General features: G+C 34.2%; 1 protein-coding gene across 3 annotated transcripts; it reads right to left on the bottom strand.

The window, feature by feature from the left end:
- Positions 1 to 135: 135 nt before the first annotated feature.
- Positions 136 to 27686, bottom strand: LOC138323828 (serine/threonine-protein phosphatase 6 regulatory subunit 3-like). 3 transcript variants are annotated; one of them, XM_069268687.1, is made up of 26 exons: positions 27437 to 27686; positions 24987 to 25054; positions 24335 to 24414; positions 23999 to 24085; positions 23599 to 23785; positions 23214 to 23351; positions 21075 to 21140; positions 20691 to 20803; positions 20463 to 20576; positions 19919 to 20048; positions 19569 to 19727; positions 19218 to 19343; positions 18941 to 19005; positions 18520 to 18638; positions 18194 to 18279; positions 17737 to 17826; positions 14300 to 14397; positions 13749 to 13809; positions 13316 to 13452; positions 12888 to 13012; positions 11706 to 11904; positions 11382 to 11458; positions 8639 to 8870; positions 5559 to 5717; positions 5071 to 5202; positions 136 to 4856 (listed from the first exon to the last, which is right to left on the bottom strand). In XM_069268687.1, exons 2-26 carry the CDS (start codon positions 25044 to 25046, stop codon positions 4769 to 4771), a joined length of 2928 nt encoding a protein of 975 aa, XP_069124788.1. In that variant the 5' UTR covers positions 25047 to 25054; positions 27437 to 27686; the 3' UTR covers positions 136 to 4768. The 3 variants fall into 3 exon arrangements, with proteins under 3 accessions (XP_069124788.1, XP_069124806.1, XP_069124797.1); XM_069268705.1 differs by having other exon boundaries at positions 12921 to 13012; XM_069268696.1 differs by having other exon boundaries at positions 14300 to 14379.
- Between the last annotated feature and the right edge of the window lie 150 nt (positions 27687 to 27836).

The following is a 27836-nucleotide window of genomic DNA, read 5'->3' as shown; positions in this document are numbered from 1 at the left end:
CTACATGTGATATTTTAGGAAATCCCTGTAATACATGTACTTCTGTAAAATAGTGATAATGAAGTCGAAAATGGCCACCTGAGATACCTATATTTATATACCATTGACATTGAAATAAACAAAACAAAGCTGATAAAATATTTCATCAGTTTAATATAGTCTTGTATTTTTCATACATGTACATCTGAATGGATATCTATGATCAGACAAAATAAACACTTTCTTGTTGAAAATTTACAACGCTTCATCATTTGTCACACTTTTTGCCACTTTTTCAACAAAGCGTGTGATTATTTAGTATATCTACAATGTCCGCAGTTTTTAAAATGTCTTTCCCTGGAATTGCATAATATATATTTATATAACACACTGACCGATGACCATCAGTCTGTCCCTGTTCTGTACATAGAAAGACGGGATATTAAAAAAAAAATAGTAAAAACTTGTCCACATAAACAATGACTCAGAACTTGAGCTTCTAAAGCTGTTTGTCCTAAGAGTAGGTAATACTATACTCATTGTAAAATCACAGGCAAAAATGTTGCGCTAGTTATAATGGAGAGACAGGCAGAGAGAGAACAAAAGGAAAGAAGGCTGGCCATAAAAACAAGTTGGAATAACAACTCAACCAAACTCAAAAAGTATTATTGGTCAAAAGAAGGAAAATGGAGAGAAAAATTATAACAAGTGTAATCAACAGATCAAATGAGACTTTCAAGTCGACATGCATGGCACGGCTACATCATTGCATTTCCAGGAATGTTTTCATTAGTATAAAAAGATGCCAGAAATCTCATCAATGAGAAACATGGGAAATGAATGGCAGGGGAAATGACTTAAAAATATTGAATATAATGTAATATCACATAAATAATATTGTTTACAATCATTAATCATTACTGAGATTTGTCCTATTTTGTTGTGGTAATAATGGGACTACCTTTGGGCATTTTTGCCTTAAAGTCTTTTGATTGATACTGGCAGTTAAACACTTAATTAACTGCAACTAGAGTATTTTCTACATTTTAAAAACTGTAACTTTCAATCTACATTTCAATTGAGTTATATTTTGCGATTAATGCTAAAATTAATTTAAGATCATGTCAATATACATTGTCACTCGTTAGAGATATGTTTTACAAACAAAAACGAACGGCTATAAATTATACTTTACAGAGATTAGAGTTTAAATGTGAATTTCATCTTACAACAATTGCTAAATGAGCGATATCAACTTATACTACTCACTCTGTAAAACTAAATAAATGACTTGCCCTGATAACCCACAAATAAAATATCAAAATATAATGACACAAAACACTTAGCACTATGGAGTGGATATATTGTCATCATGTCTTTCAATTTCTTCTTATAATTCTGGCTCAAATAAAAACGTGATTTCATTCTGTTAAAATCTAAGTCATAAAGTAGTAGCCATATCCAGTAGTAGATGAGGTAAACTCGTCAACTACTACCACTGTTGCATAGTACAGTAATAAATACTACTTAACCAAAGATACTTAAGTTGGGTAAAACAAAATCATGTCTAAAGTAAACAATAGTAAAGTAATAATATCACTTAAACAACAAACTAGATAGGACAAAACAACAACTGGTAATGTAGGTTCCTTGACATTCAGTTATATACCCTAATTCTTTGGTTTTCAGCTTCAATGAAGCAGTCTCACTAGACAGAAATAATCCAAATCTGCCAAGACTAACAGTATTAATGGCAGCAGATGTATCCAAAACAGGCACTGAAAAATTCTATAATTTAACTAGCATTTAAAAACAAGCAATACTGGGAATTTCAAGTTTATATTATGAGCACAGCATCTTAAATTGACAACATTTGAGAAAATGTGTTCCGAATGATCAGACAATTTTAGTTTAAAATTAATATTTTGCATTCAATGAACCAACTGTTGCCATCAACACAGCAAGTCTCCCAAGTTAAATTTTCCTGGCATGGCTCGCATTAATTCAGCTTTTTTATTTACTAATGCTATTCCTTTCCTAGATCCTAGATCAACACAACTCAAACTTCAATCAATATCATTACAGAGAACCAATTGGAATGCTTAACCTACAAGTTTTGACGCAAATCTCATAATCACATAGTATAAAATCTTTTGCCAGATAAAACGGTTGGCCACCAATGTGTGAGGGCAATGAACATGTCTATGTACAATACACTGCAGCACCTAATAGAACAGATTGGGAAGTCTATAAAATAAATTCACAGCTACTGGCGACACCTTTGCTGTACAGCAAACATTTCAGATAAAGCATACAGTTGTTACTACTTCATGGTAAAAACATTCTTGTAAGATTGATCAATATTAAATGTCGTTTCTTTATACCATAACCCAATAACATGTTTCTAGGTGAACGCTACATTTCAATGATTCTGTAAGCATAAAGACAGATACATCTATTTATTAACCTTCAGAGTTTCACCTAAACAGTGTAGCAGTATGAAACAGAATCGTTGATAACCTTTGCACATTTTCTGTCCCTGAGGTATAAATATGCAATGAGAATTGTTCAGTGTCTTAAGTGTATGTAGGCATTCAGGCTCCAAGTTGGATAAAGCAGATGAAAATAGGAGCCATGGTCAAGTTTTTGCAGTTACTACAAAGAATCACCAAGTTCAAGACCATTTACCCTCTAAACTGATATGAGTTGAGGAGAATGAGAGTTGCTTTATCGACATGACAGTGACCAGCACAATCATGTCACATGAAAACAAATGAGGAACTATCATGAATAGCACAAGACTGAAATCTGATATATCATGCTAAACCTAGAAACCCCTGTATTTCACAAATAATGAACAGTGATTGGAGTGAAAGAGTTAAGGCATTAAAATGTGAGATATACAACGCTGTAATGACAAGCATGTAAAGTTCATTTTTTGTGGTTAATCTCATTTATCTAGAAAATGATAAAAACAGATGAACAATGCCAATAAATCCGTAGCCAGTATGACTTTAAATCACCGGGAACCCGGCTCAACAGCATTCAGTATCAAAATCATTTTGTCTTATACATTATTAGAAACATTATCATAAATTCAATTCAAGACTAGTCCATGCGAAACGCCATAAATTAATGTTATGATAACATATGTGATTACGGTATTAGATTTGAATTGTGCAATAGTTATTGAAGGTTATGGGATGATAAAAATCGACAGCTTATGAGAGGGTAGGTGGTATACATGTACTCAATATGAAGGTTACACTGCAAGGAGGGTCAGTTCAATACAAACCGTAACTAGTTTGACTCTACTGAGAGAAACATATCACAACCTTGTTAATAATGGACCTTCTACTCAACACTTGAACATTAGTTATTATTTGATTAACATATCATAAAGCATCTTGAGAAACTTAACATCAGATTTACTCTCGCACAACATTTCTGTAGTTGAATAACTGAACCTTTGAGGTACATCACAGCGACTTTTAAAATATATCTGGGATGATCTTTGACCATAATAAAGAAAAATAAATTTCATAAATATATTGCATTTGCAATGTTGCATTTAAGCACAGAGGGGAAAACGAATAGAAAGTCTCTAGAAAATTTGAGTCATATAATTTCAATCAGTACTATTTTTTATTTTTTATTTTTTTTTCACACATGTGTTCCATCCAACCAACGCACACACTCTTCTCAAACAGGACCAACGACAGTCAGCACAACAGATTTACAGTACTGGTTTGATTCTATAACAATACCAATATGTATATAATCCTCAATGCACTACGGACTCCCACTCATGGTAGACAACCTTCACATCAATAAATAGCATTTGTTCTGCCTAGCCAGGAGTGTAGCAGTACTGCCCTGTCTTTGGCCAGGAAACATTCACTCCCTGGTACAATGAGAAATGAGAAAGTTGATGATGAAATGAAGAATGATCAATGCCCTGCCATCAATGAGCAGAAGCAGCCCTAAAATGTGTATATCTTGGCCAGACAAGTGTAGCCAGACCCAAAATGTACACAGTGATCACAGCTAGCTACAGTGATTCGATTCACAAAAACATATAACACATACAGACACCACAGATCTCCGCCAAAACCAGGTTCTAATCTCTGACAATAACTAGTTAAAACATGCGTCAAATATACATCTGTTTCCCTATCATATTTGCAGTGCATTCTTTTTGGAATAAAAAATATTATTTTGGCAAGTTTCCACTACTCATTGTCAGCACAAACTTGTCATTATGAGGTGGTATATGTACACAGCACCAACACAGCAGACAGGCTAATCACAAGGTGGCTCAGCTCTCCCGACACCGCTCTCACTCAGAACACAAGCTTATATGCCCACCTTCCAACATTTTCCCCTCCGGATTCAATATTCAATATCAGCCTTCAAAGAATTTCCATCTTTAGATTCCATCAGGTCATGCGTTCCAAAACCATCCTCAATAGTCTATCAGTACTCCACACTCAGTGTTGTATGATCCACTCTCCTACGACCATCAATAAATATAGGACAATACTGATTTCTGTATGGTTGTTTGGTAGGTGAAGTATTGGTGACAGATTAATCACTGAACACTGGGCACAGGCCCAAATTTGTTATAGATCTGTTGTGAAAAGCCATTACTGAGTCACATAGCTGCTTAGCAGTCCACTGAGTCTCGGCCTACAGCAACAGATTTGATTCTGTAAATTCTAAGGCTTTGTTTGTGACGATTTGCTGCCAACCTCTCAATGGTTCACATGCAGTCCGACCACACATGGAATCAAACTGGACCATTCTGGACAATGTTGGTAGCGGGGGAGGCACTGGACAGTGAATTGTCCTTCTCTAAGCAATCTTTGGCTTGATTACTGAAAAAGAAGACAATCTGAGGTTACAGCAAATTTTTGATTTAGAAGATTTTATTTCCACAGATCTTTAGAAACTGTTTGAATCATTAGTATGTAAATAAGTTTTTAATTATAACACAACTTAGGTCAACCTAGATATAATACTTTATACTTGTTTCAAACAGTGATCTCTTTATCAATATCTGTTAAATCTGGATTTTAGCTATTAATGTACCTGTTTTCAGTTTGTTCCTGAGACAGACTAGCATGCTCTTCTATTAACTGGGGTACATCTACTGGTCCATTGGTACCTATATGGTCAGTAGTCTCAACACTCTTCTGTGAGGCATCCTTCTCAACAGTACAACTGCAACAACAAATAAGCGATTTTATTCATCAAGAGATTGAGCAGGATGTAGAAATGCTCCTGACTCAAAATGAAACTGGGACGGCACACATTACACAACATAATACAATATGAGAGGACAGAACAGACAGAAGTAACACTATTAAGTCCCCCGTTCTATGATGGGAGCATTGATTTTTAAACGATATGAGCAAAATATCTGTTGTCTGGATTTTGGATGCTACTTGATATTTTTCAAATCATCAATCAAACTGAGAACCATGTGACTCAGCCCCTGGAGCCTCCTAAGTAGAGGATGGCAACTTCCCTCGGACTGTCAGCACCTGGAGCCTCCTCGGTAGAGGACGGCAACTTACCTCGGACTGTCAGCACCTGGAGCTTCCTCGGTAGACGATGAAGGTGTCTCCACCTGATTATTGCCACTACCACCATTGGCTTTTGTCGGGGACTCGTCAGACACCTTACTTTCACTAGCTATTTCAGTTGTAGATGAAGAAGGTTCCTCGTTCTTCTCACTGAAATTTAACAATAAACTTTGTATTCGCTTTAAGAATTTCTATCTTATATAAACAAGAGAAGCATTGAAATCACAATAGTGTTATTGATTAAAGTTGATGACTTAGAAGAGAGAGATGGATACAGGCAACACCATTATTTTTCTGGGTTAATCGTGGGATTTTCTTTCATCCACTGGATCCCGAGGGTATGCAGGAAAGTCGGAAAATGGTGAAAATCAAAAGGTGACGACAATCACAACAGCTTGTGAAAACAACTTTAATGGATTGTTTTCTCAGTATTAATTTATTTACATTCTTGTGAGATATAGGTAATATCAACAAAACAAATAACATATTTTGTAGAGAGCAGATTTATATAAACTAGGTTAATTGACTGTCACAATTGTACATCTATTTTCAGATTTAGTGGAGATGCATTTTGAGTACTTCAGGAGGTAAAAATCACATATTTGTTTTCCTGAAGAAGCCCTATATACATGGAGTTAACTGGTCAACAGTAAATAAACCCAATAACCAACTACATTCTTAAGCTGTTGTGGTTATCATTTGGGCTGAAATGACTAGTAATTTTTATATTCGATTATTCGGTCACATGTAATTGATTACTAAATGATTATTGTCTCACTACTAACTACTGAAAACGTCCACCATGTTTTGGCATCAACTAATAATAACACCTACTGTACGATATGACAGAGCACATGCCTTACATAGTATAAGCCTACCAATAAATAAGAATAGATTTATTGACAAAACAAACATATTTTATCCCAAATAAGCTCTGAATTCCGTTCCTGTATCATCTTCTGTAACATCGTTTAAAACCAGTCTGCTAACCCACTGTTTTGACGTGACCTTCACACGAATGACTAATAAACCAAATCTGGATCGCCACGGAGCAACATGACCAAATTTTTGTTAATGAACTTTTTTATTTCCGTGATCAAAAAGATAAAACTCTCAACAACTCTTATCTTCAATTAGAATATGACCAAGAACATTCTTTTTATATGATAAACACATGCAATAGTAAAATTAAAATGTTCAAGACTACTGCTCCATCCACTCCCGAGCATCCCGGCGGCTAATAGGTCTTCCCGACCTAACAACATGGAGCCGATTGGAAGTGAAAATTTGCGAACAGCGTGTTGCAAGCTTTCTCATGACATCCACTTTCTCATTGATTTATGACTTCAATTCCACAGAGACATAATTTAACAAGTACATGTATTTCTTGCATCATATAAGTGGGATGTTCCGAAATTAATGTTACTTGTGCAATATCTCGTGAAAATCGTGCTAAATGGGCTTAAAACTACCTCGTGGCGATAGCGTGATATCTGAAGCGTGATATAAGTAAATATCTCGCTCACAATTACACTGACCTTGGTGCTGTGTACATTGTTTGTAGCGCACTCGTTACACTCTATACAAATATGGTTGGCAAGAGAGTTGAAAACGTAATTGAAATTAGGGCCTATATCAAAGGTAGGTCTCTACTTGGCTTAAAGCCGGTGGATATTCATCGTGAGGTGTGTGATATATATGGTAAGGGTCAAATGTCATATATGACTATTTGTAGGTGGGTTGCTCGATTTAAGTCGGGAAACCAGCAGCTTAAAGATGCTGCCCACACAGGTCGCCCTGCAACAACAACAAAGCATAACATTGAACTAATTCGGCAAATCCTTGAAAAAGATGCAAGGTACACTGTCCGGCAGTAAGCTAAAATGACAGGCTTGTCTTTAGCACCTATTCATTGCATTTCAAAGAAACATCTTGAGCTGCGCAAGATCAATGCCAGTTGGATACCCCCATTTACTAACTGACAACCAAAAGAGGTCCCGGGTTGACAAGGCCAAATCCTTATTGAAGAAATACCCAAAATACAGCAAAAAGGCTTTTGATAATTTGGTCACAGGTGATGAAACATGGGTGTATTTTTTCGAACCCAAAAGAAAATGCTCTAATCGAATCTGGGCAAACAAAAACGCCAGGCGCCCAAGCATTGCTAAAAGAATACGCACCGTGAGGAAGGTTTTGTATGTCATATTCTTTGATAACAAGGGTCCATTCATTCAAATCCCTGTTCCAAAAGGCAAAACTGTCACAGCAAAGTATTATAGAGACGTTGTACTTCGAAAACTTAAGAAAGTCTACAAACGCCGCCGCCGCCAACAGACAGGATTGAAGTACCTCAGGCTCTTACATGACAATGCGCCAGCACACAAGGCGCGCATTGTAACAGAGTTTTTGAAGGCAGAAAAGGTCACTGTCCTCCCCCCACCCTGTATGTTCACCAGACTTGGCCCCCTGTGACTTTTTCTTGTTCCCCAAACTAAAATTGTACCTGTCTGGAACAAAATATAAATCAAGAAATGCCCTTGGCTCTGCCATTTACCAGTATCTTATGAGTATACCTATTCAAGAGTACGAAAACTGTTTCCAAAAGTGGATCGATCGGTTGAAACGATGCATAAATGCAGAGGGGGAGTACTTCGAGGGACAGGGCAAAGTAAAATGATCAGAATTACTTCTATCAAAGAGAAATCACCGAAGTAACAATAATTTTGGAACACCCCTCGTATGCTTTGTTCAGTTCAAAACGTGTACATAAAGAGATGAAACTACAGTCGGAATGGCTTCCTCAGAAATCCATGATCTGTCAACGTGTTTAGTCAGCTTTAATAATATGCACTAGCTATGCATGTTATGATTAACGATTAATAAAATCTTTAATCGATTATTAGCGATTAGTTTCATTAATCTAATCGCCTCCGATTATTTGAATAATCACTTCAGCCCTAGTTATCATCATCTTTTGAAATGAAAGACTATTTTCAAAGACGAAAGAAAATTTTTAGGCTTTATCATAATTTAAATTGATATATTTCTTGAAGTGATAAACTATGATTTACCTGTTACCAGTGTTTTTCTGACTGGAGGACTCTGGAGTTGCGTCGCTAGATGAGGATAATTGTGAGCGTTGGGTAGTTGGAGAGCGTGGTGAAGAAACAATATCAGATGTGGAAGTAACTTCGCTGCCTTGGACATGCTCCGCTGATGACTCCACCTCGAGATCTTCGGTCTTAATGTCACTGCTAACTTGATCTACCGATGAGGCAAGGTCTGCGGGGGCACTTCTGGCCACTGAAGTAAGAAAGCATACAAATAACAACCAAAGACCACACAGACATAGGATTTACAACCAAATATCACACACACATAGAAATAATAACCAAATATCACACACACATAGAAATAACAACCAAATATCACACACACATAGAAATAATAACCAAATATCACACACACATAGAAATAACAACCAAATATCACACACACATAGAAATAATAACCAAATATCACACACACATAGAAATAACAACCAAATATCACACACACATAGAAATAATAACCAAATATCACACACACATAGAAATAGCAACCTAATATCACACACACATAGAAATAACAACCAAAGATCACACACACATAGAAATAACAACCAAATATCACACACACATAGAAATAACAACCAAATATCACACACACATAGAAATAACAACCAAATATCACACACACATAAAATAGAAATAGCAACCAAATATCACACACACATAGAAATAACAACCAAAGATCACACACAGACATAGGATTTACAACCAAATATCACACACACATAGAAATAGCAACCAAAGATCACACACACATAGAAATAACAACCAAATATCACACACACATAGAAATAACAACCAAAGATCACACACACATAGAAATAATAACCAAATATCACACACACATAGAAATAACAACCAAATATCACACACACATAGAAATAACAACCAAATATCACACACACATAGAAATAACAACCAAATATCACACACACATAGAAATAACAACCAAATATCACACACACATAGAAATAACAACCAAATATCACACACACATAGAAATAATAACCAAAGATCACACACACATAGAAATAACAACCAAATATCACACACACATAGAAATAACAACCAAATATCACACACACATAGAAATAACAACCAAATATCACACACACATAGAAATAACAACCAAAGATCACACACACACATAAAAATAACTACCAAATATCACACACACATAGAAATAATAACCAAATATCACACACACATAGAAATAACAACCAAATATCACACACACATAGAAATAATAACCAAAGATCACACACACATAGAAATAACAACCAAATATCACACACACATAGAAATAACAACCAAAGATCACACACACATAGAAATAATAACCAAATATCACACACACATAGAAATAATAACCAAATATCACACACACATAGAAATAATAACCAAATATCACACACAGACATAGGATTTACAACCAAATATCACACACACATAGAAATAATAACCAAATATCACACACACATAGAAATAACAACCAAATATCACACACACATAGAAATAATAACCAAATATCACACACACATAGAAATAACAACCAAACATCACACACACATAACAACCAAATATCACACACACATAGTATTTATTACCAAATATGAAAGACAAAGCATTAACAAACATGTATTCTAGAGAAATACTGGTTATATCTTACTGGTAAATTATGAAAATATGAACAGGTAGAAAAGCAATATACATCACATAATACATACGATACTGGAGGATTTGAAAGTGTGACTGTATTGGCTGATAGGATACTACAAAGGTATCAGTGTTTTTTTCACTTACTATTTTCAACAGCCCATGCTTTTCAATTGGGAAAATAACTCGGAATTTGGAAGAAATTGGAAAAAATTTCAGGGGTGTAAAAAATTTTCAAAACTACTTGCCCCAGGCAAGTAGAGCCCAATTATTACCTTGCAATTGCCCAAAATTAAATTCCATTGCCCTCAAAAAATACCATATTTTTTTTCGCAGTTCTGTACTTATTAGAAAATTGAAAATCAAAAACTTGAGAATTATCTAATAAAAATTTCTAATGCTATTTCACAAGATATTTTACTTATATAATTAGAAGAAAAATAAAACAATAAATTTTCAGCACTTTTTGCATTTTTAAAACTTTTTTTTTTCGTTTCACTTTTACATTTTTTCTAAATTCCTGAATTCCGGAAACCAGATTCCGGCTCCATTATTAGATCCCAAGTGCTACTTCCTACCTTGAACAGAGATCGTTTTACACAGAAAAACTCCTTGATTATGTCGAAAAAAATTATAATTAGACGACTAAAAATGTAAGTTAACTCTAGAAACATTGTAATATAACTTAAAAGCAGTTAACTATTGTTTTTATCAGCTTGAAAGTCTGTAAAACGTCTCTGAACTGAAGGTGCACCTTGCGACCCAGTTTATGCTCATTTCGATTTTGTTGTCATTTTGTGAAATAAAAATTGTTTCTGATCCCAAATTATTTGTTTAAGTAATGAAGACTATATTTCCACATTTTAGGAATGAAAATCTGTTACAAATTATCAACACAAAAGTCACTGAATTTGATCAGTTTTTTTTGGGAAATTTGATTTCAAAATTGGGAAAATAAGGCATTTTTTGGCTAGGGGAAACAGCCGAAGTTCGACTGAAGATTCGACCAAAAAAAAACACTGGGCATGTATCACTGGCTCAAACTTACAATATGCAGCAGGTCTGGAGTTGATATCTGTAGTATCCATCTCCACTGGTGAACTGCTCCGAGGTCCAGGAGCTGAACTTTAAACAGAAATAGAACTAACTTAGCGCTGCAGTGTTTCTGTTAATCACTTTGTGAATTCAACTATTAGGACTTATTCACAAAAACAAATTTTGCAATATCCCAATCTCAAAAGATAATCTTTATATTTTTTGCAAATGAGCTAGTGCATTTTACTGTGGGGAGCAGACCGTGTCCTCTTCAAACAAATTGCAAATATTTTTTTTCCATTTATCCCTAAAATAACATCTTAATCCTATGAATTACCTGCTAAGATCATTGATGTTACTAAAATCTGCCCAGTTGTCCTCGTTTTGTGAAGACACTGGAATTTTGTTGGTGAATTCTGCCCAGTTCTCCCCATCAGTTTGATTTGGCTGTTCCTGCTGTTGTTGCTGTGGGTTGTTCCATGGTGAAGTGTCCATGGCAACAGGAGTTGACTCTTCATCAAAAGTAGCTTGCCATGCTGTACAAAGGACAACAGAAATTTATCATATATATCAAATTCAAAGCCTCTGTATTAATATATATGCAAGACATCAAAAAGAATACAAGAATTGCACCACGAAAGTGGATGTGTCTATAAAAACATCAGGGTTGATTTCTAAAAGCAAAATCACTGAAGGATGCATGGATAGTAACAACTAAATGTGTGATGAATTGAGTGTCAGCTTGACCAGTCAAAGATATATATTTCTGTTTCACTAATAGTGTAATTCACCTGTCACTTTCTGACCTGCAAACTAATCTCTAGCATACACTTTCAATAAAGAATTTCTGCATTTTGGTAATATGATTTGCTGACTGAATAGAGAACTTAAATTTGGCAGGGAAAATTTGCATGGAGTCTATGTGACGCAAGGCTTCATGAGTTGTTTTACAGAAATAGATGTTCTGCTTTAAGCAGTAGTGACCATAATATAACATTTTTGACCAAAAAGCAGTTGCAGGCAAGCATATTTAACGTGGAAGGTGTTCTGAAGTTAGATTTGATTGAGACATAAACTTCAGTCTTCTCAAGAAAACTTCTGTATTGACGTGTTCCAAAAATTGTTATTTGTTGGTGGTAACCAAATTGACAAACATCTATGAGTGATTCAATTAAGGGATTTAAAAAGCATGCCACAACACATATTTTCTGAGCAAAACAACATTTTAACTCAGTTTTAGCAAACTTTGGAATTGTACTGCAATTTTTTTCCATCAACATCCAATAGAGTAAATATTTCTTCATTACTAAAGTGACAAAAAGCGATATATATGCTGGGGGATTATCAGCATGCCACAAAACAACATTTCATGAACTTTAAGGCAACTGAGCTCAACATATCATTTGCAATTTTTTTTTCTCTCTGTATTTTCACAAAAGACATAAATGCTTTATACTAGTTCTGTATCTGTAGTACTTTTTTCTAATTTTGAATAAGTGTTGATTTCTCTGTTGCCTACCATCCTGACTGGAGTCAACATCCATGTTCTCACTTGGTTGTTGTAGAATCCTTTTGGGTGAGGCAAGCTCCTCCTCGCTGTCTGTACTGGTATCACTGTCATCACCGGAGGTTTCTGTCAAACGTCTGCAAACAATACAATCATTCACTTACTCAAATTTTGTTGTAAATTCATCTATCTGAGAAACTAACTCATTTCATTGTAAATTCATCTATCTGAGAAGCAAACTCTCAGCTTTGAAGAAAGAACCTTGACAAACAAAACATTTTCATTCATCTTGGCATTCTATTGAATGGAAGGGACAGATGGAGATCATTGTAACAGAATTCAGTATTACTGCATACATGAAAAGTGTTCTATTCAGTGATGCTGTACTTGTAGCTTTTGTAACACAGATATTAAGATAGTTGTGTGGTGTGCATGCGTACCCTGGCCTTTTAGCCTGAGCACTTGGTGAGTAAGTGATCTCCTTCTCTTCCCAGATGTCTTCGTCACTGTCATCATTGTCATCAAACTGCTGAATTTTTTCATTACAAGCTTGGTCAAACATTGAAGCACTTGCCGCCTGTAAAATCAAGATGATATCAATAGCACAAAACTTTAAAGTGTAGCATAAAGTGGTATAGTAAAATGGTATAGTATATCCATTTAATTTTTATGAGTGGTATTTGTTTCATGATTGTGAAAGACTTGTATGTTCCCTACAGAAACGTAAACCATCACATAAATCTTTTGTCGTGATTTGTACCACTGTGTTCTGGGTTGATACTAATGCATTACGAGTAATCTATCCAAAAAATAATTATAAAACAAGCCATGTTGGCCATTACCAGGACAAAAACAAGACAACTGCATACTTACATGATCCTCATTTGCTTGTATGTTAAAATCTATACTAGATATCCTGTCAGTAAAAAGTGAGCTGAAAGTAATACAATTTGTCATAAATACAACACCTAATTCAGGATAACAAAAGTTAAGTTTTATAACACATCAAGAGTCAATGTAATTCCTTAGGAACACTTTAATGCACAGGTGTACTGCAAAGCTCAATCTACATTGTATTTAGGTAATCATATTTTTGCATTTTTTTTCATGATTTTCAGATATATTTTTTTAATTTATCAAGCTCTGATTTATCCTACTAACTAATCTGCATCATTAAGTTTTCAGACATTTAATTACTAGACAAAGTGTTCTGTTACCACTGGTGGTCACTCATGTGTAAACATTATAAATATTACCACTCTGACCTATACCAATGATCAAGCCACAGCCCAACATCAATTGTCTAGACTTTATGGTTATTGAGAAAATGCATAATGCCAACCAAAAAGAAATTCACTACAGTAAACCTACACCTTCTGGCTACCTATACATTTTTAGGGATGTTTAAGAAATGAATTACTCACTCAAGTTTGCCTTCCTGTTCAGCGAACTCTTCCTCGTTAAAGCCAAATTGGTCAATGAAGTTGCTGGTCATTTGTTGCAGCTGGTAATCAGAGAAGGCCTGATGAATAATAAATCAGGCGGCACATCAGCAGCCACGAACAAATGTGTACCCACCCACCCATGCCAGGAGTGGACACACCTGTCTATACTACACAAAGCTGGCAATCACTCATCCCTATCAAACATCCCTACTACAATAAGTTTATCACTACACAAAGCTAACAATCACCCATCCCTATCAAACATCCCTACTACAGTAAGTTTATCACTACACAAAGCTAACAATCACCCATCCCTATCAAACATCCCTACTACAGTAAGTTTATCACTACACAAAGCTAATAATCACCCACCCCTATCAAACATCCCTACTACAGTAAGTTTATCACTACACAAAGCTAACAATCACTCATCCCTATCAAACATCCCTACTACAGTAAGTTTATCACTACACAAAGCTAACAATCACCCATCCCTATCAAACATCCCTACTACAGTAAGTTTATCACTACACAAAGCTAACAATCACCCACCCCTATCAAACATCCCTACTACAGTAAGTTTATCACTACACAAAGCTAACAATCACCCACCCCTATCAAACATCCCTACTACAGTAAGTTTATCACTACACAAAGCTAACAATCACTCATCCCTATCAAACATCCCTACTACAGTAAGTTTATCACTACACAAAGCTGGCAATCACCCATACCTATCAAACATCCCTACTACAGTAAGTTTATCACTCAACCAAATCCCCAGTTAGTACATAACATAATGTTAACAATCAACACCATAAACACATTTTTGTATTTACTAGTCTACAAAAAGCGTTCAAATCATTCGTAATCAAAAATTTTGTTCACCCATATATTGTTAACTAGATATGAAGAAACTATATTACCACTTGCATCTGATTTCATATATTATATTATAAAGCTATTTTAGTAAATTTAAAGCTAATATTACTTCCAAAATAATATTCCCCAATATCACAACCACACAAACTCCATGCTTCATAAAAAATAAGCTCCATGTTCAGATTTTAGCTTTCATATAAATAAAGTATAATCATTAAAGGACCATTACCTTTCGGGAACAAAAAAATAAAGTTTCTAAAAATATTGATAACATAAGGAAATATATACTGGTACTGATGAGGTTACAATACCAAACAAATACAAGATCTCCTGCGTAAACTATCTTTACAGTGAAGATTCACTTCGCTGTTTTGCCATCTGGCGCAGTGATAATCAACTAATGCTCGGTAATAAGGACAACAGCAGGAGACATAATATGACCAGCTTTATGAAAATTAACATTTAGTTTATTTAAATTGATTTGTTCAGAAGGTGATGACAGATGTAGTATTAACCGTAAGCTAATAACTTTATTATCGATCTCGTTTTACATTCCAATTTTGAAAACTAAAAGCCGCTTCAGAAAGGTAGTGATCCTTTAAACATGCATAGATGTATAATTTAAGACCTTGGTGACTTTTTGTTGGTAAGAATTTGTCCCAATAAAGTGCTTTCTGTATATCATCTGCTGAACAACACCAGTTATTGCAGAGAAAGTAAATGAAAAAGCACTTCAACTATAATTCATCATAATACTAATTCATCTTTAGTTTTCTTGGCTGAGAAGGGAAATATTCTTTTTTCACATAAGTGTTGGGAATCGGTCACAAAATCAAATCAGTGATCGATTGAGGACAGGTTTTAATGTATTATGTATCTATAGTTTAAAACATTTTGAAATGTGGTTTAGACATAAATTTTACATGATAAAGAAGTTGTGTCCCATTTAATAATCAACATTCTTCAGTAAGATCATAATCGAATGACAGTGTTCGACACTAACGCTGGTCCATTGGACAGAGTCTAGCAAGAATCTAAGCGGTCTACCTAAAGTTACGACGCTGGTGGTCCGCCAGTCCACCGTGAAATTTATCTGTTTTAATCTAAAAATTGTTCAGTTTTTTTTATCCGAAAGTCGTAACAGTCACTTCACCATAATAACCCAATTAAACAAAATCTAAAACATATCGTGTTTTCCAGTCCTTGTACCATTGACGTAAATCTATTATATTATTTTGTATCACGCGTGCGTTTGATTTGAACTCTTTCTGGCATTGCGCTGATTCAAGCGTGTCATTAACTGTGATGTGATTCAAAATGTCTGTTTGACTGGTGTGAAAGTGCCGGTAGATAAGTTTAAACAACACCAGCAGATAAACAGGTGAATCGCAGATTGTATGAAAAGACGCAAAGATTGTTTCAAGTTTCATGACAAAGAACATTTTCATGGTTGATGTTTGATCAAGACATGCCCTGATTATGTGCAATGGGCAACATCTGTGACAGGAAACAGTGATTTTGAAATAGATAAGGTCATACTGTCAAAATCCATGACGTCTACGAGATACATAATTAATATATAAGGTAAATGTGTTAAGATATGATGCCATGTATCGTCCAGCTAAGAGCTCTGATGCTGCTAAATATTTGTCATTATTGGAGATACCTAAATCTATATCATCATTAAAATTGTAATCAAGTAATATCTTTGTTGTTTTTTTCATCAATAATCAAATTTTCTGAACAGTCAGCTCTTTACAAACAGAAACAAAAAGCAGCTGTATAGTCAATCGATTTAAATCAGTAAATAACAACATAAACATTTTTATTGCGGATTTTGCAGTGCCCAGTAGTGGTTGTGTTTTTCAGTATAATTTTCAGGTCTAATTGTATGGGTGGAGGTCTATCTGAATCAAATTCGAAGAAGAACGGCTGTCTAATTGATAAGAAAAGTTAGTGTCAAACACTGAATGATTATAGATTAAAATCAAAAATTGGTTCAACACTAGTTCACATGCAGCACCAATATTACAGCATAAATATAGCATTTACACATAGTTGTACATTATGGAAAAAGCATGAAGCAAAACACGTATCAAAATTAATCTTCGCTTAAACATTTTCAAATGGTAGCTCCTCATCCACATGTTAAATGCATATAGAATGTTTCATGCAAAATCTGAATGTCCCATTTCGAACAGTTTGGCAGAAAGCAGAAGCTGACCAGTAACATTGTAGATGATAGTTATTTTTATTTCATAGATTGTTTAATCACATAAAACTGTTACCTTAATCTATGTCTCAATATCAAACAAGTTCCAATAAATTGACACTACTTTCTTTAAAGGCACATGGCCGAATCAAGTCATTGAAATTCATTAAATGAACTAAGTCACTCATGTAGGATCATTCGTTTCTGATTTTGCACTGATTTTTGATGATTTTTATAATTTGACTAATAACTTAAAAATTTCCTTTTGACAACTTGATGAAAATTTGACATTATAACTGAGAAATAAGAAATTAAAGTATACCTGTTGTATAGCTTCATCTTGTGGGAAGGGAATGTCTCTAAAGTCAGGGTCTTCGTCATCACTACTGGAGGCTATCGGGTGTCCTCGTACCTAAACACAAACCATTCTTAATGAAATAAAGAAACGATCAGGAGTCCTTGTATCTATACATAAACCGATTCTCAATCTAATACTAAGACAACTGGGAGTTCTTGTTCTTAAATAATTCTCAAATACAGAGTCAATCCATACCTATACACAATTATTTTCTATCAAATAAAAATCAATCTTTTTTGAAATTCTAAGATCTTTCTAACAGCTGTTGATCAATTTTGATCATGTGTACATTTCAATCTACATACATAGTTTCAACCTTATTAAACTTTCTTCAGAGATCAAACTAAAAGGATACTTATCTGGGGACAAACTAAATCCAGCCTATTACTTTCAAAATAAAAACAATTCTTATTCAACTTACTAATTCTATAGTATTTCTCTTATTTAAATCTGATAAGCTCCCAGACACAAAAGCTTCCCACTTTTCTCTGTGTTCCTCTCCCAGTTCTGAAATGAAAAGTTTATCATGTGTTTCTAAATTTCATAGAATACTACTTTTTATTTTGTCAGAATGAATTTCAAATAATGAGATTACACATTAAACACACTTCATTACATTATAAGGTACAGATACAATTCTTGAAATTTTTTATTATTTCAATAATGCAAATGATTAACAGAAAAAATACTGTGGATGTTTTTACAGTTCATCCAAACTATGGCTATGTTTGTGAAATCACTACAGACCATTGATCTGATCCTTAAGTAAATCAGTGTTTTCTCCCTTCTCTAGGACAGCTACCACATCATTAGCCATCTTGGTTAGGTGACCCATGTAGCCTCGTCGTCTACCCTTTTCTCGACTTCTGTAAGAAACAAACACCATTTCAAATATTTCTTATTTCTCTTAAATTTTCTATACTTTTGAAAGTATTCTTTTTTACCATGACTTCAAACAGTCTGTGGTGTGAATATAAATTTTACTTGGCATTTTGTAATCAGAAAATCACCAGGAAAATTTTCATGACTAAGGAATGAAGTATCCACTTTTATTTACACCATATGTAGACTTAACAGGCCTTCTGCCCAACAGATATTAAGCGCCATACTGACTACCAGCAGTGGTAAAATAACAAATTTAGCTATGGTGATGAGGTAACAAACTTACTGTTGCTGATCATTTTCTTCCCACACTTCCATTATTCTCTGGAGGAGGTGGAACTCTGAAAATAACTGAAGGCAGAATTTTGTTTTAGATAGCATGGCTTTACGTTACTATATCTTTGTGACATCAAATTTCAAGTTTGACAATTTATATTTAGTAATTTTATGCGTTTTTATACCTGAAGTTTTCTCAGGAAATTTGATTACTCATCATGTGTAATTAAATATAAGACTTAAACTTAACAGAACATAAATGAAGGGAAACAACAATAAGAACTAACCTGTACTAAAAGTAGATGCTCCTTCTTTCCTTCAGTTTCAATAGGAGAATTATATAACACAGTGTTGATGCATTGAGAAACATGTGTATGAAGGAAATTGTTCCAACAGTATTTAAAGTATAAATCCTGGAAAAAAAAAACAAGAAAAAAATAAACACCTTTTAAATGAGATTGCTTCATTCCCAAAAAAGGTTCCAATGTTATGGGTTTTAATTTTTTTGTTTTGCATGACCTGTATACTGTTTACTGCCAAACCATCAAAATTTGCAGAAACTCAATTCTGCTAAAAGTTTATGAATTCTGAAATTAACTAGTTCTATAATTAACTTGTCATTGCTATAAAATACTTACTATTAAAACACCCATGGTCCCTAAATTGGCTAGTTCTACTATAACAGAATGTGAGTTGGTTAGCGCCAGTGCTGATACAAGACGAGCTATCTGAAGTCTGGTGTTTCCCAGCGGTGGTTCAAGAGTTCCTATTGATGTTGGCATTGTACAAAATTTTTGCTACAAAGATAAAGCAACAGTGGACTATTATTAATGGAAACATAGAAATCATCATACACATCTAAAGGAAGAATATTCCTGATAATCACACATTTGTATCCATTGTTGAGTAAGATATGAATTATCCTATAATACCAATGACGCATGAATCAACATTTATTGGATTCAGAAATCAATATAGATATACTTACTTTGGGTGGATCTGTGAGTAAATTATGGAAATCCCTTAGTCTAGGTGTAATTGCTAATAAAACATTACTAACACCTTGGGCTAACCGTTCTGTGTCTAGTGTTGAAATGTGCTCTGTTGATCCTTCAGGACTGAAAATAAAGAATATATCAATGTAATATCACCAACGTCAATTCTAGATGTGTCAAATTGCAATCTAAAACAGTGATATTTATCAATTTATGGACTTTTGTTGAGGTCAATATTGTGGGCATAGATTCCACCAAGGCACTATAAAACCATATTGGCTGAATCTTTTTTAAAGTAAATATGGTGTTGATTTAAAATTTAGCATTATTACTAAGAGAAGATTGAGGGTCTTGAAGGACACCACCCTGTGAACTCAACATTCGTGCAATATGCTAAATATCAACGTTATGTAACCATACATTATCTAATGAGATATGTCTACTATCGTCTAGTATCGTTAAAAGATGAAGTGTGTTAAAACTGTTAAAATACCTAACAAAATGGGGGTTACAAGACTTGGAGTGGTATCAACTTACCCTTGTTTCCTAAATTCTAAAAGGGTTTGTATCACAGATAAACCATTGACTATAACAGACTCGTTACGTTCTGTGTCCAACATGTTACTGAGCAGATCAGACACGGTTTCCTCCCTGTAACAAAAACACAATATCACAAATACACAACTTATCCAAAACGAATGCATAGCTATATTGTAATGATGGACTGCCAAAAACTTGACAAGTGAAATAATAATAATAAATTACATTTCAACTGTGTTGAGCAGAGGGTCAGGCTCCGGTTTGTCCTGTAGTTGTGAAAGCTGTTCTCTTCCTAGCCGTACAATATCACATAACGACTGGGCTGCATTGCAGTGAACCTGAAAACACACATAATACATATCATCACATAGCTTTTTTACAATTAATAATGCAGTATACAATATTTCACAATTTTTCATAAAATATTACTGAAGCAAAATATTCAGAATGAAAAATTTACCTTTCCTTTATGAAGCCCTTTTTTCAATTTAATCAGTTTTTGTCATAGTTACATCTTCATATGCAAATTCTTAAACGTGACTTTTTTTATTTTGTAATGTGGTGCTCAATTTTATTTCCAATTTACAAACTATCTTTATATATACTTACATCTTCATCAGTTGATGTCTTAAAGCATCCCACTAATTTTTCTACTATCTGGTTCTCATTTAACCACTAAAACAGAAATCAATGTATGCCTGCATTAAAGAAACACCATAGACATTATAATAACCTTACAGTAAACGTTGCAAGCAACACACGTCCCCTGCTGTCAATTACGTTTTCTGATTTAATGGCAAATTATCATTACTTAGCTATGCTATCATTGTATGAAATTTGAACAAATTCTGTTCATGTGTTCTCAAAGTTATCGGCTGGAAATTAAAATTTGTGAAAAATCTATTTTTAGTAACAGTGACCTCTGTATTCACTCCCAAGTTGTATTTTCTCAAATGCTATGATTGTGTGAAATTTGATCAAAATCTGTTGATGTTTTCTCAAGTTTATCATCTGGAAATGAAATATTTTTAAACAATCTACAGTCAAACCTGTTCTAACGACCGCCTGTATATAATGACTGCCTGTCTATAGCGACCGGTTTTTAGACTCCCCATGCGTTTTTACTATATAATTACACTGTGCATAACGACCACCTGTCTAATGTGGCTAACGACCGGTCGTTTTAGCCCCGTCAAAGTTGTATAACGACCGGTCGCTGAGATCGACTTTTTCGAGTACCGAGTACAGTGTGTGTGTGTAGTTGCGTCCCTTTGACCTGCTTCCGGTAATTAACTCCCTTTGTAAGCAAATGGCAGCCATTACTGAAGCCCAAGCTATGCATTGTTTATACAGTACTGTTTGGTTTATAACCTAGCGGTCGTAAAATTTGAGGTATAAATATGGTTGCCAACTTAAGGATAGAAGTTTTAACGACCGTTTATGCCTATCAAAGACTGAAATTATGATTGGTCGCGAACGCCATGTGCACGAAAAGATCACTCGTAAAGCGCGATTCTGAAGCCACAACTCTGATGATACGGTAGGCAAAATAAAACATGCCGGTTTATTCAATGTGTTCCTTTATTCATTGTCGATATATAGCATTGTTTTATAACTAAAGAATTGCCTGTACTTAAGCTATTTCAAATTAGGCCTATACATTTACGTTCGACTTCTTTACTATTAGAGTCAGTCGGATTATCGCCCGATGTAACCCGGGTATTCTCGATGTGTTTATAAATAAAATACGGTCCCATTACCTGGTAGAAATGTTACTGAAAGTTAAAATGTGTACCTATATTGTGATTTTGATAGTTTTGAAGCTGTATATTGTGAGAAAACGCCTCCAAATCGATCTTTCATGTTCCGAGATTAATACGTCAAAACTGGTTACACGGCAACATTACATACAACTTGCCAGCGAGAATGTGTTGTAAAAAATATTACACGCATACATTGTCTGAAAATAATCGTTCACAGATAATTCCAGGCCATGTGAAGTCAGTAACTAGGTAATGATTATGTTCATAGCTGAAAAAATCTACTATGTATCAAAACGAGTTTATTTTGGTTATGATCGAAATTTCCGATTGCATTAAAATAAAACGAACACAAATCACTGAAATATATTGACACAATTATTTCTTAAATAATGCATGACAATAAATATATAAACATCCAGTTGCAGGTCTGTTTTGTATCAATATAATTCTGTTTTATTTACTGGCTCGTTGGTTGGCACGAAAGCCCAACCTGTCTATAAAGGCAACTTGTCTATAGTGACCGTTTTTCTCTCTCCCCTTCAGTGGTCGTTATAGACAGGTTTGACTGTATTTTTAGTCAGTGACCTTTTGACCATGAATTCAATCCCAAGCTGTATTTTCTCATTAAAACAAATAAACGCACCACGCCAACTATACCATTCGACCGGTTACCAAATGGTGCCTATATGTCCTAGTGGAGCAGTGCCTCCGAAAATCACTCAAGCACACTTTTCTATACTTTCTCGTAGGTTTTCTATTTTTTATGCGTATAAATGCATTAACATATTTTTTTTGTCCAAACAAACATAAATATCATTCTTAATATCTACCGTACCACTCACAAGACGTGAAATTCACAATTTGTGGACTTGTCGTATAAATTCCCTTCAGGAAGACCTTCATATGTATTATGTAAAATATAATGCCTTGATTTTGATCAGATAATCCAACCCTTACCTCAATCAGCAGCCCAAACTGTCCTTACCTCTATCACAGCTCTCCTAATTTCTGGTGATTCAACACAAGTCAGTAAGCGGAGAAGCAAGTCCATTATTGCTGAGGTTCCTATGTGTTTTAAAAGTGTTCCGATAAAATCATCTCTCGACTTTAAAAACTCAAATATCTGCAAAAGGAAAACAGATTGAAAATATATTATATTCCATCACACAATATAAATAAATCTGTTCATGTCACCAAGATTAAGAAATAAAACTTTTTAGTTTTATTCTTGCAAACTTTTGAATGAAAGAAAAAATCCTCATATGAGAAGTTTTCATAATCTTCTGTCTTGCGTACTTTTCAAGAAACCTATGGACTGTATATTGTGAAAACAATAACAAAGTTACATAAGTAACCAAATACAACCTCACCATTTCACTCTTTCTTGTGATTAGAAGGCCCATGACCTTGCTGAAAAAGCTGGCTAAAAGAGGGTTGAGTGTCTCGTTTGTCTCAAGAAATGCATACAATTTGTGTATGAGGGCCTCACTCCCTGCCAGGGCATCATTGATCTGAGACACATCTGACGTCAGAAGCTCACAGGACGTGTTTGGGTACCTGCATGATGAAGAACATATTGACATTTAAGCTGATATTGAGTTAACAAAACAAACAATTATTTTTTAATTTAGTAATTATTTGGCTGTGTTAATTCATTGATCATGAAAACTAGTCTCTGAACTCTAAACAAACAACAACACAATTTGGTATACACATCTCAACACAACTTCAATATTAAAACAGAACTTTATCATTTCAAACAAAACTTACTTGTACTTGACCTTTTCTTCTACATCTTCTGAAGGTTCTACTGTTATCATATTAACCATTTCCTCCATGTGCTCCGGACGGATGATGCTGAAAGAAATAAGTTTTTTATAAATAATCTCACTAGTGTTAAAACTAAAAATAAATTTGGGTCTTTCCCATTGGTTTTACCTCATTTTGGAAATCTGTGAATTGATTACTAAAGACTGCACACTTTGCGAAGTCTGATAAAAACTGAACTATTTTTCAATGGGAATTGTATAGTTAACTGCAGAAACACTCCAGTCATAGATTGATTAACCTGAAATTATCCCTAAACAGTACAACGGAACCACTTACAAGTCAATGAGCTTTCTATTCTGGGCTTTACATTCTTGAAGGATGTCATCTTCATCCATCAGCTCATGCAGGGTCACATCCTAAAATGTCAAACACAAAGTATTTTCAATCTATCACATCCTGAAGGAAACCCAGTATCATACCATATTTCATTTATCTGTGTACTTAACAAATTCTTACCATAGTTCATAATGTCATCATACAGATTTCCTCTGATAAGATCATTCAGATTTTGGACACAAAAGTCTTTATGAAAAGTGTGTGCTTGGATGACAAAGGTGCTCAGATCTAATAAATATTGACTGTAATCTGCACATTATCTTAGTAAACATTTTAATTACACTTACATTAAAAATTTCAATCTACAGTTTAAACATTCAATTAATTGAATCCCCATTTTTTAATGTATATGAACACATCTTCTATGGTGTCTATTAATATTTATTATTAGGAATCTTATCCTTTTAACTTTTTAGCCAAAACCTCCATAATTAATTCAATACCCATTAGCCAGGAAATGGTCAATAACTGCATGAGAAGCCTTCTAGAGTACTTGCCAAACTGACACTCTTCTGACATGAAGCCAGGATTATCTAAGTATAACCTTAAGTTATCAGAATTAAAAGCTTTAATATATCTGTTGCTTGATTACCTCTTTTTCCAGTAAGGTGTCGATGTGAGACGATGTTAATAAATTGAACTTCCAAAACATTTTGGCAGCTGAAAAAAGAATTATGTTGATAATATGACAATATGGTTACAAATGAAATTATAAACTTATTTAATATCAACATTCAAAAGAACATTTAATCTTTAATCATACATATGATTATATGTATTAAATTCAAATAATAATGACTTCCAGAGATAATCTAATATTTTCAATATCTGCAGGATAATTTGATGCTAATTATAGCTCAAAAATAAGCTTAAGATATTGACATGAATTGTAAGGACTGAAACTTGGATGATGCAGTATGTTTAGTGAAAAGAGTTAAAAGTGTGAAAAATTTCTTAAACACTCCAATTGCAAGTTCATCAATTTTCTATCTGATTGTTACATCTGTGGCCTGAACATCTGAAGGCATCGCATTTGGGGGTCAGATTTAGATGACCTTATGATAACCAGTACCTAATCGGACTGCCACTGACAAAATCTGTCCAGTGCAAGAATACTCCTCACAACTAATACTTTGTAATGATCAAGATCCTAGAATAACCAAAAAGGACAGGTGGCAACTATTTGCATACAATATCCACTGTTTTCAAAAACAATTGATGTATAGTTACATAATATTCTCCTATCCTTAAAACGGTTGTCACATGATAGTAGGTTAAAAGGCAACTCTACCTTCAACAGAAGGGGTGAGGGAGAAAGATTCCACAGGGGATACAATAATGGCCTGCATGCACTACACAATTATTAATTCAATAATATTAGATGCCGATATTGAGAAACTTCTGATAGGCAATACCAACATATAATATCGGACCCCTATACGAGTCTGCAAGTTCCGCTGTCAGACTAGGGCAGAACTTTCACTCTTAATAATGACTTACCAGAATGTCATAAAACATGCATAGTGTGAATCAGTAGTTATCCATGAACACATTCTACTATAATAAGTGGTATGACATAATATAAATCCTTGGAATAATCACACATTTTATAGGCAACCAATAGCAATCATATCCAGCTCTGTATAATCTAGGTTATCAAATTTTTGTCACTTCCAGTTTATCCAATTATAGGATGGTGTATGAAGTGGAAAGCTAATATCAACAAAAGTTGTTTATATGCATAAAAAGTATTGAAAACTAGTATTTTTATCAGTTTGATGAATTCTGGGAATATTTTGATAAACGTATACATGTTAGTCGAAATACTGAAGATATTTTGTAGATAAATATAATGGTCATTTTAATTTCCGTCACCATTCCGTAATTTGTAACTACCGCGTAATTATGGCATCTGGGTAGACTTACAAATAATGGTGGGGGTAAAGAAATGTCTAAATTCAGTATATATGCAATAGTGAGGTTTTGTGTTTTGGATTTAACATGATATGAGATAATTCTTTCAGGATGTGAAAAGTTAGTGTAAACACAACTTGAAATTTTAAATTAATTTCGTGCGAATCCTCCCTCAAAGGTTAGAGGTTAGACACAACGTAATGATCAAAAGAATCTTGTCGTGCTATACCTCTTTCATTGTTGGAGTACACAATTATGTGATGGCTTCACCACATGCAACAGAACTACTGCATACATAGACGATGAAAAGTTGAAAGTTCTTGAATTATATGCATGGGTTATTATTCTCTGACCCAATGTCACAAACAGCCATTCTTATTTCTGTGAACCATTTACAAAATATTTGTGATCAAAAGGCTTGGGGTCAGCCGAATGTGACCCAGTTCACAGTACCTTCAGGCATAGTACCGGTATACTTATAAATTTATAATAAAACAATGAAATGGTCTTATAGCATTACTCACAATTCTTATATGCGACGGTAAATAAAGTTTCTTGTATTAACAGATGATTGCTAATCAGATTATCATATTTGATAAATTTTTACTTGTGTTACAATTTTTTACAGCTATTCTTCCAATAGATTTGAATTTAACAAGTTTGTAATATATTTTAGCACTGATGCGGGGCCTTGTAATTTTGCAGTAGAAATTATAAACACAACAATAGATGAACTTGACAAAATTCGAATGTCTTTGAGTTTGACGAATGTGCATCACTTTGACCTTTATACTCTGGGGCTGGATCATTTCACTGAATAATAGCTTGCATATATATCTTTCAATTTAAACAAACATACAATTATGATTGATCATAGGTATGATAAACATCATGAAATAGCTATTTTAATTAAATAATTTACATTCCAAAACGTCATGTACTTGTCATTTGTACGAAAACAACACGGACGTTGTTGGTTGTTTTCATATTTTCAGCATAAACAATGACAATCGCATAGACACGATAACAGAAAGATCATCTTGAAAACAACTCTATGTTAAAAAACAGCACTGCAGTGCAGTCATATGTATCAATTAGATGGGTGCAAGTGATCGCACGAAAGCTCACCTATGTGAAAACAAGAAACGAAAAATTGCTAAAAGCTCTCGTCTTCCGTCACATTTGACAATCTGAAAGCAAGTGTCACTAAAACTTTTGATTCATGAATGTTTCACCACCAAACTGAATGTCATATTGTTATCAATGAGGAATTAAAGGCAACGATGCACAACAAAAATTGACAAATCTACGAGAATATCAACATCTCAGGCGGGAATTCCTCTGCAGTTTCATTCAATATGGCGGATCAACGATCTTTCTCCTATCCCATAATAACTTGCCAATCTAGGTCTCGCGAGATTTAGTTTAATTTTTCAATTTTTTAAGAATTTTTACTGTATTTACACAGTTTTCATCTATATTATGAGTAGAATAGATTTCCCTTAGGTTAATTTATATAACTGACACA

Source organism: Argopecten irradians, chromosome 1, assembly GCF_041381155.1.
Source record: "Argopecten irradians isolate NY chromosome 1, Ai_NY, whole genome shotgun sequence".
NCBI classification, from domain to species: domain Eukaryota; kingdom Metazoa; phylum Mollusca; class Bivalvia; order Pectinida; family Pectinidae; genus Argopecten; species Argopecten irradians.
Note: the sequence above shows the minus strand (reverse complement) of the source record. Positions and strands in the feature narration are given on the sequence as shown.